This window comes from Pseudorca crassidens, chromosome 5 (genome assembly GCF_039906515.1).
Source record: "Pseudorca crassidens isolate mPseCra1 chromosome 5, mPseCra1.hap1, whole genome shotgun sequence".
In the NCBI taxonomy this organism is placed as follows: Eukaryota; Metazoa; Chordata; class Mammalia; order Artiodactyla; family Delphinidae; genus Pseudorca; species Pseudorca crassidens.
Window position 1 is genome coordinate 28,187,823 of NC_090300.1, and position 16,756 is coordinate 28,204,578.

The 16,756-nt window shown below is 41.1% G+C and overlaps 1 protein-coding gene across 13 annotated transcripts in view; it reads left to right on the top strand.

The window, feature by feature from the left end:
* Positions 1 to 16,756, top strand: part of SLC9A9 (solute carrier family 9 member A9) — a 660,636-nt gene that overhangs the window by 385,760 nt on the left and 258,120 nt on the right. For all 13 annotated transcript variants that reach the window (XR_010943485.1, XR_010943486.1, XR_010943487.1 and 10 more), the window contains one exon: positions 12,158 to 12,246. Coding sequence is in view for 10 of the 13 variants with exons in the window: in XM_067737585.1 (XP_067593686.1) it covers positions 12,158 to 12,246 (89 nt within the window). In the remaining 3 variants the exon portion in view is untranslated. The remainder of the gene's footprint in view (positions 1 to 12,157; positions 12,247 to 16,756) is intronic.

Genomic DNA, 16,756 nt, shown 5'->3' on the forward strand with positions numbered 1-16,756 from the left:
GAATATGGTGGGCATATGTCGGCTTTGGCTGCCCAGCACCCGTTCTCCCTTTCACTGAGAATAGCATCCTGATGTTGTTTGGGGAACTACCCCTCCTCCATCAGATACCATCTTCTTAACCAAGGTACCCCACTCTCCCCTGCCAAAGAGAATAGGGGCATCCGAAGCTAGGTCTAACAGACACTCCTTCCCTGTGATACGAACTTTTAGGAGGGAGTTAGAAGTATATACAACTGTTGGCATCCAGACTTTCCAACAGCAAAACCCTATTGGGACCCTCTCCTTATTCCTGCCACAGATCCCTGGAGCTGCCTTTATGCCTCTTCCCTCCAATAAATTCCTTTCTGATTACAGTTGCCAGAATCAGTGTTTATTGCTTGCAAACAAAGAAATCTAAATAGTACCAGGGAAGGAATAATCTATGAGGTATTTCAACAAAAGAAGCTGCACAACTTGGTGACAATTCAGAAGGGAAGAGAGGCTCACAGACAGCACAGCCTCTAGGCTAGGAAGCTTGGGACCATCTCATGCCAGGTGCATACTGATAGACAAACAAAAAGAACCAAGCTTACAGAGACCGTTTGCACAGTCTTCATAATTCTTTTTTGATTCGCCTCCTTATAAGATTCATCATGCACACTTCAGTGTGGTGGGCGGGGCTTGCTCATGACCACATTTGCTGCTTTCACTTTTAGTTGTTTCTAATTTGATGATGATCATTTGATTTATTTTGATCATCTTTTACTTCAAGGGCCACATTTGCAGCCGCCTCATCTCAGTCTCTTAGAAATTGCACCTGCAAATGTTCAATAGTCACACAGAAGCACTTAGTATTATGGAAACAAGTGGCTTTTAGACATGCAAATGAAGGTTGGCATTTCTATTACCCAAAGGTCTGATGCTCTGCTACTGGAAATGTACAAGTGCTGTCTGAGAAAACTTTTATTTACGAAGACTGGGCAGAATATCAAATGCAAGTGAGAAGTCTTTCTAGAAGATAAGGGTGTGTAGACAGAAATGGACTTTAGGGAGTCCTTACAAGCTGGGAGAGCATAGAAGGAAGAGAATGTATATGGAAGTTTCTGCCCTAATTACAAAATCAGCCACTAAGGGGTATGTCTCAGATTTCTAGTTCTTCTGCTAACTGGCTGAGGGATAGGAATGTCACCCTGTTAATTGGTATCTCAGTTTTCTTTACTGCTGAGGTAAAAAGATTTTATTATTTTGTAGTGGAAGGACATGGCACACATACAAAATGTGGCTTTTGAATAAATACATGACCTGAGGTATTCTCTCTGTCAGGTACCTGGTACACATGCATACCTGATTTCTGATCACGTAGAATTTTTCTTGGCCTGTTTTCTAAAAGTCATTAGGTTACTGAGCCATTATTTTAAATTGAATATTGAAAATAATTCAGCAGTATTATTTATAGCATAATCTCTGGTGGCATTGAATCCTGTCATAGAAGCTGCTTTTCAGTTTATAAAGATAACCAAAAAGCACAGCTGGACAGGTGGTTTGAAAATTCATTTTTATAATTTGTTTCCCAGCTGAGACTTTGGGGGTCAGGTTTTTTTTTTGTTTTTTTTTTTTTGCGGTACGCGGGCCACTCACTGTTGTGGCCTCTCCCGTTGCGGAGCACAGGTTCCGGATGCGCAAGCTCAGCGGCCATGGCTCACAGGTCCAGCCGCTCCGCGGCATGTGGGATCTTCCTGGACCGGGGCACGAACCCGTGTCCCCTGCCTCGACAGGCGGACTCTCAACCACTGCGCCACCAGGGAAGCCCTGGACGTCAGGTTTTTGCCAGAGGCAAACTTTCAGGGACTGTCATTAAACACCCAAAGAGTAAGATTTCTAATGGCAACATTGACACTGCATCTAATGAATTCTCTGCTTCCAGGCACTGTTGTAATAAAGGCAGCTTCCATTTTTAGGTTCCTGGGGCATATTTTATGTCAGCTGGAAGTGAAGGAGGAGGAGGGAGGCCGTTGGCATCCCTCACTTTCTCATACAAAAAGTTAAACTGTATAGCCCACTATTTACTCAACTTAGAATAGTTTCCATCTAAGAAAACAAACGTGTAAAAATCTGAAAGAAAAAAAGTCCTGATTACTGTACTAAGCAATGCTATTGGGCTTTGTAGTCTGACTCTAGAGAGTAAGAAACTCTGAAAAAAATTTTGAATGTAGAAGGGTAAAAACAAATGCCGCTCTGGCTCATTCACTAAGGAATTGACCAACATGTCTGAACGAGAGAAGAGCTCAGCACACACAAACATGAAGCACAACATAAACAGTCAATTCACCTCAATGACGTCACCCAGCCTTATTCCCCCATTGGTCTCAAATGGCAAGGGCCTAATTACATTGTCATGATAAGGAAAAGCTGACACCTGAAAGCTCAGGTCCTGCTTATCTGTCCGGTCAGCTCTTGAAAGGCTTTTGTAGAATAAGTAGTTGGGAAAAGGGGAAACTGGGAATGTCTTTCTTTTTGGCAACAGACGAGGAAAGATTTCCAAATGAAATGACTATTACTGGACACGTTGAGACTTTACTTGATCTGAGTAAGTAAGCTGGCTCATTACTTCTCATCTCCACCATCTCTCGACTTGGCGAATACTTGTCTGAAACTCTTAAGAAGGCTTCTAGTTCAGAGATAAATGTGTTCCATTTGGCTTACCACTGATGCATTGCATGACTGGATGGGAAATATATTTCTAGATCTCAGTAAATAAAACAAATCACCAGGAGGGACTTAGTTTAAATTGTTTCTCAAATCAAATCTGGCCGGTTTTAGCTTCTAAATACATGTCATTAGCTGACATCTCAGCTTCAAACTGTTCTTGCTTTCATATTGACAGGACCATATGAATCCAACTTAATTAGCCAACAATTCACCAACAAATGAGGTGCACTGAGTGTTTTCCAAGCCAGAAATAGAGCCAGAGGCTCAAAATATTAGGCATTCAAGCTGTAGCAATAGACACCCAAAATTCTCAAGGGGATTTATTAACTAGCTTGCTGAACCAAGGGCAAACACGCAAAGATGCCATCTCAATAAACACAGGTGTAAAATACATCTCCTAGCATGATAACTCATTAACTCACACCTGCACTTTCTTGAACCAAATAGCTCATCATTTCAATATTCAAACAATCTTGCACATGTAACTTGAGTAGTGGACAAATTTACCTCTGCTTTCTTCACTGTAAATGTTTTCTGTCTTTACCTAACATCTCCTCACGGTGCCAGCAGCCATAGGGAAAAGAGAAAGTTGCTCATGTCCTGCACAGGCGTGTAGAAAACAATGAGAGGCCCGTGTACCGAAAAAAAAAAAAAAAAAAAAAATTAGTCCATTTGAAAGTCTTCTGGATTCTATACACGTGTGGAACTTCTACATGGAAAGGTACAGTGGTCAACTGGACATGGATATCTGGGATGAGACTGCTGACTAGAGATTTAGGTGACATTGGTGTACATGTATTAAGCGACTCCAAGGAAATGAAAACTGAAAAGAAGGAGTAAACCTGACAGTACCAACATTTGAGGTGGAAAGCCAGGGATCTAAACAAAAGGATATTTTTCTTCTCCTCCAGACCTCAAGTTAATTTGCATAAGTACTCACTACTACATTATTTAAGGAATTTTTTGTTTTAAATGGAAATTTATAAACCTTGCAACACAGACAGGAAGTAATCTTAAATGCATGCCTACCCTCTGCACTGGAGGATCTAGAAAGAAGAACATAGATTTGTGCTGTTTTCTATATTGATATTCTTGTATCCCACAGACTCATCATTCATCTGCCAACCGTAGCATTGCCAAATATAGTAAACTAGACAGTAATTGTATTCTTTGCAAACTTAGAATCCTTCATATTCCCTGAAGGAGTTTTCCATTTCGTTAAATCTTTGACTTCTCAGTTCCAGGTTCACGTTCAGCAGTGGTGGTAGGAAACCTGTCAGAAATGTCTCGTTTTACTAGATCAAAAATAAATAAAAGTGTGGCATGGAAAAATAACCCATCAACCTTAAAACCCCTCAGAGTGCCGCCTGAGAGCAAGACACATTTTTTTCTTTCTCACTCGCTCTTTTTCTGTGTTCCGATGATATAATCAATATTTCCTGTCCAAAAACGCAATATTCTCCAGTCTTAGAAACCCCTCAAGTCTGCATTTAATGTCAAAGAAAATCATCCTCCATGTGACAGATGTTTATTTTTCAGCTTCTGTATCTGAAGTCTTCATCAACTTTTAATGAGAAAAGAACCACTGAATAATGTTATCAGTAGCAGAGACGGTACGTGACAATAGTCTTGAATAAGAAAATTTAAATGTTAGAAGAAAATAGACTCTGCCACTAATGAATCCAGATAAACATCTATTTGTATGTGAGGATCAAAAATAATTTCTCCTTCGTTCTCTTTTTAGAGCAGCTAAATATTTCTTGAAATAGAGACTCATTACTTTGACAAACCTGCATTTGAGTGTCTGATGTCTACTGGGCACTGTTATGGGATTGGGAGCAATAAAAAGAAGGAGGTCATAGACCCAGCCCTTGAGGAAATCTAGGTCGAGAAGGTAATCTAGTTGCCAGGAAGTCCACATGAGGCCGTGGGGGTACCATGTAATTCTTCAATTCCATATATGCAGTCCTTGAAGCAAATGTAAAAACAGCAGTTCAGATCACAGACACTTAAGATGGGAAGGTGCTTAGAGATCATCTAGAGCAGTATTTACCACAGTTTCTTGACCCTTATCATAAAAAAATAAGAGTTTTATCATGCACTTATATGCACATGAGCATATTTTTTTGCCCACAATGGTACTTACTTACCTTAAAATACACAAAAGTTCCAATTAAAAGTTATGAACCTGAAGCTATCACATTATTAATCAACTGTACTCCAATATAAAATAAAAAGTTTTAAAAAATTTATGAAGTTCTTATATTTTCTTCTGCGCTTCAGTGGGTTTCTTGCATACCCCAATCTAAAGAACACTAATGCAGACCATCTTCTTTAGTTCTTTGAGAAGAAAACAATGGACCAGGCAATGAATTTGAATTGCATTAGTCATTCAACTAGTTAAGTGTCTGAACTATGCCAGATAGAACCCAGGTCTCCTGACACCAATTGTAGTACATTTTTTCTTACATAATTTACAACCACACAATGCACCTTGATGTCATGTAAACATAGGTTTGTGTGTGATGTGTGTAAGCATAGGTTAATGTTACTAAATATTGTATATACACAAGCATTAGTAACACTAATGCTTTCTGAGAAGGTCCAGAAGTGGGAATCATGGAGAACAGTGTAAATGGTGTTCTGTTAACCAAAAGGAGCTAATTGTCCTCTCAAAATTGATCTCTCTGGGGCTTCCCTGGTGGCGCAGTGGTTGGGAGTCTGCCTGCCAGTGCAGGGGACACGGGTTCGAGCCCTGGCCCGGGCAGATCCCACATGCCGCAGAGCAACTAAGCCCGTGCGCCACAACTACTGAAGCCCGCGTGCCGTGCTCCGCAATAAGAGAAGCCACTGCAACGAGAAGCCCGCGCACCGCAACAAAGACCCAATGCAGCCAAAAATAAAAATAAATAAAATAAATTTATTAAAAAAAAAATTGATCTCTCTGGAAAGAATTTACTTGCCAGCAGAATCATTATTCTTCCCAAAGAATTACAGACCTCCTCATGCTGTTTCCTAAACTTCTTTGCCTGCCAATAATTTGAATTTAACTGTATACCTCTTTGTGGTTTCTCATACAGCTCTTTTAGTTAGTGTCATGAAGTATCGGTTCTAGTTCTTATTCAAAATTGCACAAATGGGTCCTTGCAGACAGCTCTTCAGCGATCTTGCCCACCACTGAAAGCTCACTGTGCAAACTGATAGGCAATTTTGAGCACACACGTGAGTCAGAAACTCTTATTATTATTTTCTCTAAGCCACTTCTTAATTTCTTTCAGAGCTCCTTATCTATTTTAGTTCTCAGATATTTTTGAGCATGCTCCCTCCCTGTGGATCTGGATGTATGTACTTGGTTCCACTTGTCATTGCTACAGGGCCCCATAAATACAACTTGAAACCCAAACCTTAGACATGCAACCCTCGTAGTTGCATCTAATGACCGCTTGTGTTTTTCAGAAGAGGTGGAAGCAGAATGATCAGATTTTACCTCAGTTAGGAAAGAAAATGCAGTAATGTTTGCCAGCAGAAGATCAACATATTAGATGTTTCATAGTTCTATTTTATGGATACTAGGACTAATACAGCATGTAAGAGAAATACTTTCACACTTATAATAATTAGTTTGATCATTTTAAACATAGATCATATTAGATGTTTCTTCTAAGTTTTGAAATATTTGGAAAAATGTAATTAATTAATTCAACGTGTATTTATTCCCTAACCTATAACAGATGCAAACCCGAAGTGTGCAGGTAAACTGCATGTTCCTGGGACATGCCACATAGTTTCCTAGCCTTCACTCTTCACTCACATTGAATTCCCTACCCCCGACCCTGCACCTCCAAATTCTTCTTATCTTCCAAGACCTAAATGCCTCTGTGTCCTTTAGGAAAACTTTCCCCATCTCTCTCCCACTTTCCCCAGCCCAAAAGAAATCACTCCCTCAGAATTCCCATTTTCTTATCCCCTACTTCATTCTACCTGCTTTTAGATATCTCTGTGTATATGTTGTCTCTGGTAGGAGACATAAAGCTACTTGAGGTCTAGGACTGGGTTTATTCATCCTTGCATTCCCCATATCCATAACCCATGCTTTCCTCATTGAATATCTCAGTAGATAGAACTTGCAAAAATCGGATACCTTAACTGTAGGATTACTGAGAATGGTCTAAGTTTGGATTTCTAGGAGTGAGGCACACATTTTCACCTGCTTTTCCTTGTTGCAGGAGTTGATGTGGAAGAGAAGGCAACAAATAATGATTAAGGACATAAAAGGTGTGAGACGTGCTAGATGTTTTGTATTTCTTCCCCCAGCAACTTGTTGAATAGGAAATGTTGTTGTGTTTAGACCTGTAATGAGCTTCTCTGAGTCATTCCTTCTCTTCATGGCTTCCTCCTTTCACCTACTTCTAGTAATTATAGCAAAACCTTATATTTACTTCTTAGTGTTTAGTTTACAAATCATGTTAAAATCCATTGTATTGCTTTATACTTAGAACAGACCTGTGAGACAGGTGGGCCCTATCCAAATGAGAAAACTGAGTCTTAGGTGGGTGAAGCCCTTGGCCAACATCACCCATTACATACCTGCAGCCACGGCCAAAGAACGGCAGCCTGGGGAGGATGGACACCTGAGGGACCCCAAGGCCTGAGAGGCATGAACCATATGCTTATTAGGAATGTTCTCTTTGGCTGTATTTTTTCACTTTTATTTATTAAGTTTTTAATTCTACTGTCTTTGGTTCCATTTTTATGTCTTTTGTCTAGATTCTTTAGGTAAATAGTCCATTATTTCCCTTTTTCTTTCTAATAGAATGCATGTAAGACTATAACCTTTCCTCTGAATAATCCTTTGGTTTTATCCCATTGGTTTTGATAAGAAATGTACTATACACTTACTGTCATTTATCTCTACATAAGCTAAAATTTCAAATTTGGTTTCGTCTTCAACTCCAATTTTATTGAAAAGAATACAGTTAAAAATCTCTAATGGATACATTTATGTAGCTGTGCTTTTTGTTAATTTCCAGTTTTATAACATTTTGATCAAAGGATGCAATTTGTTTGTTTTGTTTTGTTTTGATTTTTAGAGGGGGAAAGAATTTTTGAACTATTTGATAGTAAAATATATCATCAATTTATTCCATGTTAACTAATTTCTTTTATATTCTAGTGTTGCTCGGATTAAAAAATAATTTTAAAATAAAGAAAAAAAATTGTAACTCCTCAAACACTCTTAATAGATAGTTGTTCCGTGACCCTAAAATTATTTCATGGAATCATGTCAATTCTAGAAAGTCACAGAAAGAAGAAATGGAGAATAAGACACAAAAATATAATTAAAAACATTTTTATACTTAGCAAGAGCTGCGAAAGTAAAAAGGGGGCACTGAGGCAACACAGAGGTAGTCACTGCAAGAAGCAAGTGTGACCCCTTGGACTAGAGGAGCAAAGGGAAGAGAATCTAGAAGCTCCTAAGAAGGAACCACGGAGCTGGGACTCAGACCTCTGAGGACACTGCCTGACTGCTGCTGCTTTCTCTGAGGGGGTACCAGGAGGCTGGTCTGCAAGTGAAGGAAAACAACAAAAAACAAAAAGAGAACAGAAGGCTGGGACCAACTGCCAAAGCTGTGGTGAAGAACCATTGCTGAGATGCAGCTGACAGGACCAGCAGGCAAACAGGAGGGAGCAAGGCCTTCTCTCCCCTCCTGCGTCCTACTCTCCTCCTGGGGCTCTATACTGACAGAGCCCATCAGGCAAAGGAAGATGTATTCTGGGGAGCCCCAGCCTCGGGATCACAGACCAGCACAGGAGGGTGGGCTTGGGGCTGAGACACTAGCTCACAGCCTGGCACAAGGAACACTTAGTGCCCCTCCCCGTCCTTTTTACAACTGAGAGTCTGAGATCCAGAGCATGCAAGAGAGTGGTCTAGGGCCTCACATAACAGTGGTACAACTAGGGCTAGCAGGCACAGGTATGTAAAAATATAGTGGCAATTAAAATATACTTTTGTAAGGTAGAAAACTGGCAACTGTTAATTTGTGTGAGTGAATTAATTACCAAGCTATAGAATTATGATTATGTATGCTAATACTAAGGGTCAGATCAGCTTTGTTGTTTTATTTTAATTACAACACCAAGACTCTGGTCATGTAGGCAGACTCTCCATTGTTTGCTGCTTGTGTGACATATCTGTAGACAAAACTCAAAAAGTATTAGCAGAAACTTTGCCTATTAGTGTTCTAATGGGAAAACCAATGGAGCTACTGGAGAAAATATCCTCAAAGGAGATGTCCAGCCAACTCAGGTATATAATCTTCATCATCAAATCTCTGACTCTCCCTGGGACATCAGAAATGATATTTTTAGATGGCTTAAGATTACCTTAAAACATTCCCGGAGGGTCTAATACAGGCAGAAAAGTACAGGGAGTCTGTGGAATTTTGAATCTTAGCTCTGCCACTTTCAAGGTGACCTTGAGTAAATTACTTTGGTTTCTTGTTACCTGGTGATAGGAATGTTCATTTATTTATTCAGCAAATATGTGGAGTGCCTACCATGTGCCTGACATTGCTCTAATGGCTGGGGACCAGTGAATCACTCTGCACTCCCTGAGCTTTCCACTGCAGTGCAGAAAGGCAGAAAATAAACCTATAAATATATAAAATGTTAGGTGGCAGTAAATAATATTACAAAAATAGGTCAAGGTAGGCAAGTAGAGAACAACGAGAGGGATTAGTTTTATAGAGTGCATAGCAGAGGCCAGTCTGATAATGTAACATCTTAAGGAAAGGAGGGAGCCATGTGGGTGTCTGGAGAAGACTTTTCCAAACAGTGGGAACCAGACATGCAAGGGCCCTGCAGTGGAACCTGCTTAGCGAAGACGAAGACGGTGTGTGACGAGGTGAGGGCCGGGGGGCGGGGGGTCATGGGAAAAGCGGAGGTCAGGGAGCCGCGGGGAGGGGAGGAGGAGGCAGGACTAGATCCTACAGGGCCTGTTTGTTATGTGTTTCCATTACAGAGCTGGGAGCAGAGGACTAACATGATCTGACCTGTCTTAAAAGATTCACTAGCGCTGCTGGGTGGAAGGTAGACTGTGGAGAGTCAACAAGGGAGACGGGGTCGGAGGTGCAATTAGGAAGCTCTTGCTGTAATCCAGGCAGAAAATGATGGTGACTTAGAAAAGGGTGTCAGTGTGAAGGTGTTGAGAGGTGATGGCATGCCGGGTAGGTTTTGAAGGACCAGTCAACAACATTGCTGATGTACAGAGAGGGGAGAAGTAAAGAGTGTTGCTAGAGTGTTTTGTTTTGTTTTGTTTTGTTTTTTGGTACACGGGCCTCTCACTGTCGTGGCCTCTCCCGCTGCGGAGCACAGGCTCCGGACGCGCAGGCTCAGCGGCCATGGCTCACGGGCCCAGCCGCTCCGCGGCATGTGGGATCTTCCCGGACCGGGGCACGAACCCGTGTCCCCTGCATCGGCAGGCGGACTCCCAACCACTGCGCCACCAGGGAAGCCCTTTCCAGAGTTTTTTGCCTGGATGGCAGGAAGAATGGAGATACTATTACTGAGAAGGGGAAGAGAGCGGGAAGGGCTGGTGAATCGTGTGAAGCCTGTTGTGAGAGAATAAATCAATGAAATAAATGAGATGATGTGAATAAAACTAGTGTGTTCCTTGCCCACCATAAGCACTCAGCCAATCTTACGGCCCTTACCTGTCCTTTATTCTTTGTTACTTCTTTTTGTTCTCGGAATGCATTTGTGCACTACCCACATGCCCCTCCCTTTTTATTCACTACTTCTCTGCAGATCAATGTATAGTCAAAACATTTCCACAACAGTGGGAGGTCGGCTAAACCTCACCCAGAAAAGCTTCCAACAGACTGCTGAATCAGCAGAGGTACATAAATTGCATTTTTGAAGAAAGAAAGAAAACTACTTGATGACAAAACAACATGCATGGCAATCCTTCTAGTTCCTCGAAGTCCTTGAAGTACTTCAGTACCCCCAAAGTTTCCCTGGTACTGGTTGTTTTTTAATAGAAATTCTGTGAAGAGAGAAATATAGTATTTCATAAGCAGTTTTTTCTTTGAATTTCTGAAGAGAGGCTAGAAAACTGAAAAGTTACCCAAAGCAACTATATAAATGCTTACTGCATATATTATTTCTTGGCACAATTTCCTAGCTGTTTTTATTCTTTTGCCTAAAAGTTTGAAGCATAATATTAAAAGGAAATAAGTGATGTAAATGTATTAGACAAATATGTCTTAGCAATATTTTATCCAAAGCCAACGCCCAAAATAACCAACACATAAATAGAAGCATACAGTGTACATATAAAAAATATGCTTGGTTCTTTAAAATTCTTTACTGCAGAATTTTTATTTCATTTGAAATGTCAGTATTCAGTTCACATATCTCTATGCTCTTAAGAATCATCAGCATTTAATTTATGAGTGTTTTTAGTTGGAAAGAGTCTGCTGTTTAAAATTCAATTCAGTCCCCTCGGTTTGGGTTGAAGACTACTTACATCTTGTGTTTTTCCCAAAGCCCTCCTCTGTGCCCAATTTCCCATAGCTAATCAAATCTTTAATCCAAGGTAGAATGCAGCCCCTACCACTTCCCCACCCCAGCTCAGGAGCAATAACACAGAGAATAACAGAGCGCAGGGACAAATAACACATTTGTCCCATGGTTGTTCCTCCTCTGTCCCCAGGCAGCATCTAGTGTATGTGTGGCTTCATGTAGCATTTGAAACTGGGTATAATGATGGCTTAAGAAATAAATCCTGCAACCAGCCGAGAGGCAGCTGGGGGCCCACTGTGGATAAGAAGCACACAGGAACAGACCAGCTTACCTTCGAGGAGTGTGTGCCTTGGATATGTTCACGAGATTATCCAGCATTAGAAAGACAAAGCCCCCAGCTTTGCCAAGGAGGTGTAGAGGCAAACAAGGATCTCTTTCCGGGCTTGGCAAGTAGGAGTATTGGCAGAGGCCACTGAACCCTTGTAGATGTCTTAGGTTTATGACTCGTGGTTTTTAATACTAAGTTATGGAATGATAGGAACTTCTCAGGCTCCTGAAGGTACACAGTGGAAAGCAAATGTCTAAGCAAATATGCCAGCATTTAGTATAAAATGCAGCCGAGTGGTTGGCACTAGCTGTGAGAGGCCTGGAATTGACTATACAGTCTTTTGTTCATGGGTTTCCAAGTATAACTTTCCTAACACATGACCAGAGAATCCTTTATTCCCCAGGAAGAATCTACTTCTTAACGCTTTTCTTTAACTTTAATCCTGTTAAGTTCCATGTTTAAAGTAAGCAGCCAGGTTTACCAAAGGTTTCATCACCATAATTATTAGCAATTTTAACTCTACTGATGCCAAGTCTGTTTTCCAGCTGGGATAGCCCTACCCCTTTGACTTAGATGGGAAAGAAAATTGATTTTGACTGGTATGTTTTTAAATTTCAGGGATAGTTGCTGTTCTCTTCTGTGGAGTCACACAGGCACATTATACCTACAACAATCTGTCGTTGGATTCCAAAATGAGGACTAAACAGGTAAAAGAAAAAACTCACTACAGGCTTTGTCTCTTTTCTCAGTGTAATGGTTATGTGGCAATTCTGGCCGGGCACTTGGAAAGAATTTCATTAGTAAAGGAAGGCAGTAAGCTGAAGGCTTCGTTATAGGTTGGATATTTATAGATTTTTTTTTTCTTCAGGATAACTATTAACAATTCTCTTGGTAAGCAAAAATATAGTTATAATAGTCTCTCCCTCCTGAGAAATGTGGAACGTAGACTGTCAGTCTTGAAGATGAAAGGCCCACCGTCAGTAATAATTCGCAGTCACTTACATGTCAAAGCATTATAAAGCATGTGAGATTGGGTAGTTTTATAGAAAGAAGGAAATGAAGAAGGATAAGGAAGTAATGTTTGGTCTTTAATTGGGTGCTTTTGCTTTCAAGTAAACTCAACTGCCAGTTGTCACATAAGCAGAATGTGTCTCCCATATGCCAGGAACACATCTGTTTTGATATTGGCGCATAAACACTCACAGATTCCTTCCACAAACATTTGCTGCATCACCCCTGTGTGCCAAGCACTGTGCTTGGTACAAGGAATAAAAGGGCAGATAATATATGAACCTGCCTTTAAGTGCTTCATTATCAAGTCTGTTGAGGAGAATAAAGATGTGCAGTGAGCAATTAATTATCCACAGTGTGATAAGTACTGAGATAGAAATGTCTATATAGGTTGTTTGGGGAGAATTCAATAGGGCCTCCTCCCATGGTTAGGCCTGGGAAGGTGAAGAGAAAGTTTCCAGAGATGATAGCCCAATCTGGAGCTTGAAATACAAATAGAAGTTAATTAGGTAAAGATGTGGGATCCAGTGGGGGATGAGAAGGTAGCAGGAAGGGCATTCGAAGCCAAGGTTGTAGCATGGACAAAAGCTCTGAAGCAGTTTACTGGAGCACTTTAAATAGTTCTATGTGGCTAGTGAATGGGGTAAGGCTGAAGTTAGTGGAATATAGTATGTGATGAGACTGCACACACAGCCAGAGACCAGCTTATTGAAGGACTTTCATACCTTGTGAAGAAGCTTAGACTTTAACCTAAAGGTAATGGGGAGTGGCTCTAACAACAGAAATTTATTGTGTTACACTTCTAGACGGTAGAAGTCTGAGATCAAGGTATAGGTAGGATTAGTTCCTTCTGAGGGTTCTGAGAGAGAATCTGTTCTATTCCTTGTTTTTACCTTCTGGTGGTTTTCTGACAATCTTTGGTGTTCTTTGGCTTGTAGACACATTATCCTAATCTCTGCCTTCATGTTCACATGGCATTCTCCTTGTGAGCATGTCTGTCTCTAAATTTACCCTTTTTATAAGGATACCAACCATACTAGAATAGGGACCCACCATACTCCAGTATGACCTCATCTCAACTTAACTAATTACATTTTCAAGGACCCTATTTCCAAATAAGGTCAGATCCTGAGGTACTGGGGGTTAGGAATTCAACATGTGAATTTAGAACGACATCACTCAGCCCATAACAGGAAGTCATTGAAGTGTCTTAGGTAGAGTAATTTTCGGATAATTGAAGTTCCATTTTAGAAATATCAACTGACAGACAAGAAGAGCATGGATCAAATGGCACTTGTATCAACTAGCTTGTGCTGTATAACAAGCAACCCCACTGGCATTTAACAATAAACACTTATTTATCGTGCATCTGCAGGGCTTAGCTCTTTTGTTCTGGGTTGATCTGGGTGGCTCTACTTGTCTCAACTAGGATGATTCACTGTCTGTGGGTTTGGTGGGGCTCTATGCTAGAGTGGGCTTGTCTGGAGCACCTTAACCAGTGCCCCGTGTCTGTCATTCTTCTCCTGGCAGAAGAACAAACCCCCGTGTGCCAGTTCATTTCAAGCTTCTGCTTGCATCACATTTCCTAAACATCCTATAGGTAAAGAAAATCACATGGCTGAGCCCAGGGTCAAGGGGCTGAGCAGGTCACTAGCTCACAGTGGGAGAGCACTGTAAAGTTACATGACAAGGAACATGGATATAGAAAATTATGAAGAATAGAACCAAATTATTGCAATCTATCCCAAAATGCAAATGGAGGTAGATAGGCTCCTATAATAAGCCCAGTGATGCTGAGAACATCTGATGTTGGGGCAGTGGGAGTGGAAAAAACCCAAAAAGACATCTAAGCAAACCTGTGATTGGCTAGGCATTCCTAAACAGTTTTCGAAGACTTACCTTAAAGCTCTGTAAAATGGCTATTGTTTTCATCCTTCTCTCTTTGTCATGTCCCAAGCTCAGCTGGACCTGAGCCCATCTCCTACCTACCCAGCAGGGATTCTGCAAGGTCACCCTTATCTCTGCCCATCAGAGGACACAGAAGATGCAATTACAGACATTTTAAGGAGCCCCAATTTCAAAAAATGAACCAAAAAACTGATACCAGTACGTAGAAACTTCCTATACATAGTCTCCTAGGATCCTTTTAATTATGGAGACTACTAGCATTCTCTAGAACTTAAAGGGAAATATCCTGGGCTGGTTTTTCCTGACCTCATATGGTTCTCTGAGCATTTATATTCTGAAAGGCTGAACTCTGTTTACAGACTTGCACTTTTAAGTCACGCTATCTAGACTACTCAGCAGAACTTCAAAGATAACTCATCTCATGGCGAGACAGCAGCCCAGCACCTAGGGGAGACAAAGCCAAAATCAGTGCCCCACAGCCTTCTGTTCTCCTCTGAATGGCTTGACAAGCACTCCCTGATGGGCTGCCAGCATCCATTTTTACAGCAGTCTCCTTTAGGGAAGGAGATTTTTACAAGTTCATTCTTTAACATCCAGATAATTGCATCCCTCCATCTTTGCTCTTCCCATCGCCTTCTTTCCTGGGTGTCTGGTTCATAGTAGGAGCTTAATGAATGCTAATTCCCTTCCCTTCCCTTCTCATACCTTTCTCACTTTTTTTCTTTCAGGATCTCTCATTTTCTATTTATTTTTTCTCGCGATATATGCATACATAGCAACTGTGCATATTTATACATGAATATATATGCATACATCTACACATATATTCCCCACTCTAGCATATAGAGTCCGAGGTCACCATTTTAAAAAAACAATGAGATCAAGTACTTTAATGAACTTCACAGATCAAAAGCCCTTGGCCACATCTGCACCAATGTAGCAAGCAAAGTTTAAACTCCATGTGGGAAACCAATTATAAATTGTAAAGAAAAGCTGAGGCAGGTATTATAGAGATTGCCACTGTTTCCTTTTGAAACGGACAAAGGTTTAGAAAGTATTATATGACAACACATGGTTACAGAATACATTATCTTCCTCTGCATCTCCCTGAGTTGTGTTCATTGTCAGTGGGAGAAATCGCCTCTTTGCCTCTGTCCCCAGGACTGTTTAATGGGAGTGAAGGAAGTCAATTAGTGAAGTGTAGGAAAAAATCAATGAAAATCAACTTTGTGTTATAAAATCCTTAGTTATGGGCTTCCCTGGTGGCGCAGTGGTTGAGAATCGGCCTGCCAATGCAGGGGACACAGGTTCGAGCCCTGGTCTGGGAAGATCCCACATGCCGCGGAGCAGCTAAGCCCCTGCTCCACAACTACTGAGCAATGAGAAGCCCGCGCACCGCAACGAAGAGTAGCCCCCGCTCACCGCAACTAGAGAAATCCTGTGTGCAGCAAGGAAGGCCCAACTCAACCAAAAATAAATAAATAAATAAATGTATATATTAAAAAAAAATCCTTAGGTAATATGATTTACTAAAGAATTTTATTCCTGGACTGTGCCTAGATCAGCTAATGAAACGGCTATGTCTGGATACAAAGACTTTTGAGAATTAATATATCCTTTGTAGCTTCAAGAATTAGAGTCCTTTTTTAAACTGCAGATTTACATTAAAATATGTCTTGTAACTGATAATGACCATCTAGATGCCGGTGAATTGATTTTCACTCCAATCCATGAAGAAACATGTAGCATCGCTGTGTGTTAGGCACAAAGCAGCATAATAGAGACGTTCTTGTGCTGTTACCCACCATGAGGACTTCTATTTTCATAGCAAAGCCCTCTAGTAAAGAGTATATGAACGTACGTGGCAACCCTTTCCCTGGACTCAAAGCCGTTTGCTTACTTTAGGGTGTGCACATCTAGCTCTAGAGACAGACAAATACTGCAAGCCCTGACTCTTGACCTAGAAACTGAGAACCATTAGAGATACTCGAGATGGACATCAGCACACGACAGTCTGTGAGCCTAGAGGTCTCACCCTGAAGCGTCCAGAAGACCGCATACCAACCTCCTGACCCCACTCACACATGTCCAGGCCTGCCTCCCAACCCCTTCCTCCCTCATGCCCTCACCCGCTAGGCAGGCCTGGGAGCTGATAATCTGGGCCAGATTCCAGGGTGTTTCCATCAGCTGTCTCTTCCTGGCCTGAAGCTAACTTGCAAAACCATGTACTTCTCTACCATCCTTTTTTTTTTTTTTAAAGATTAAAGGGTATCCTTTAATTTTTTCTCTAAGGTTTTG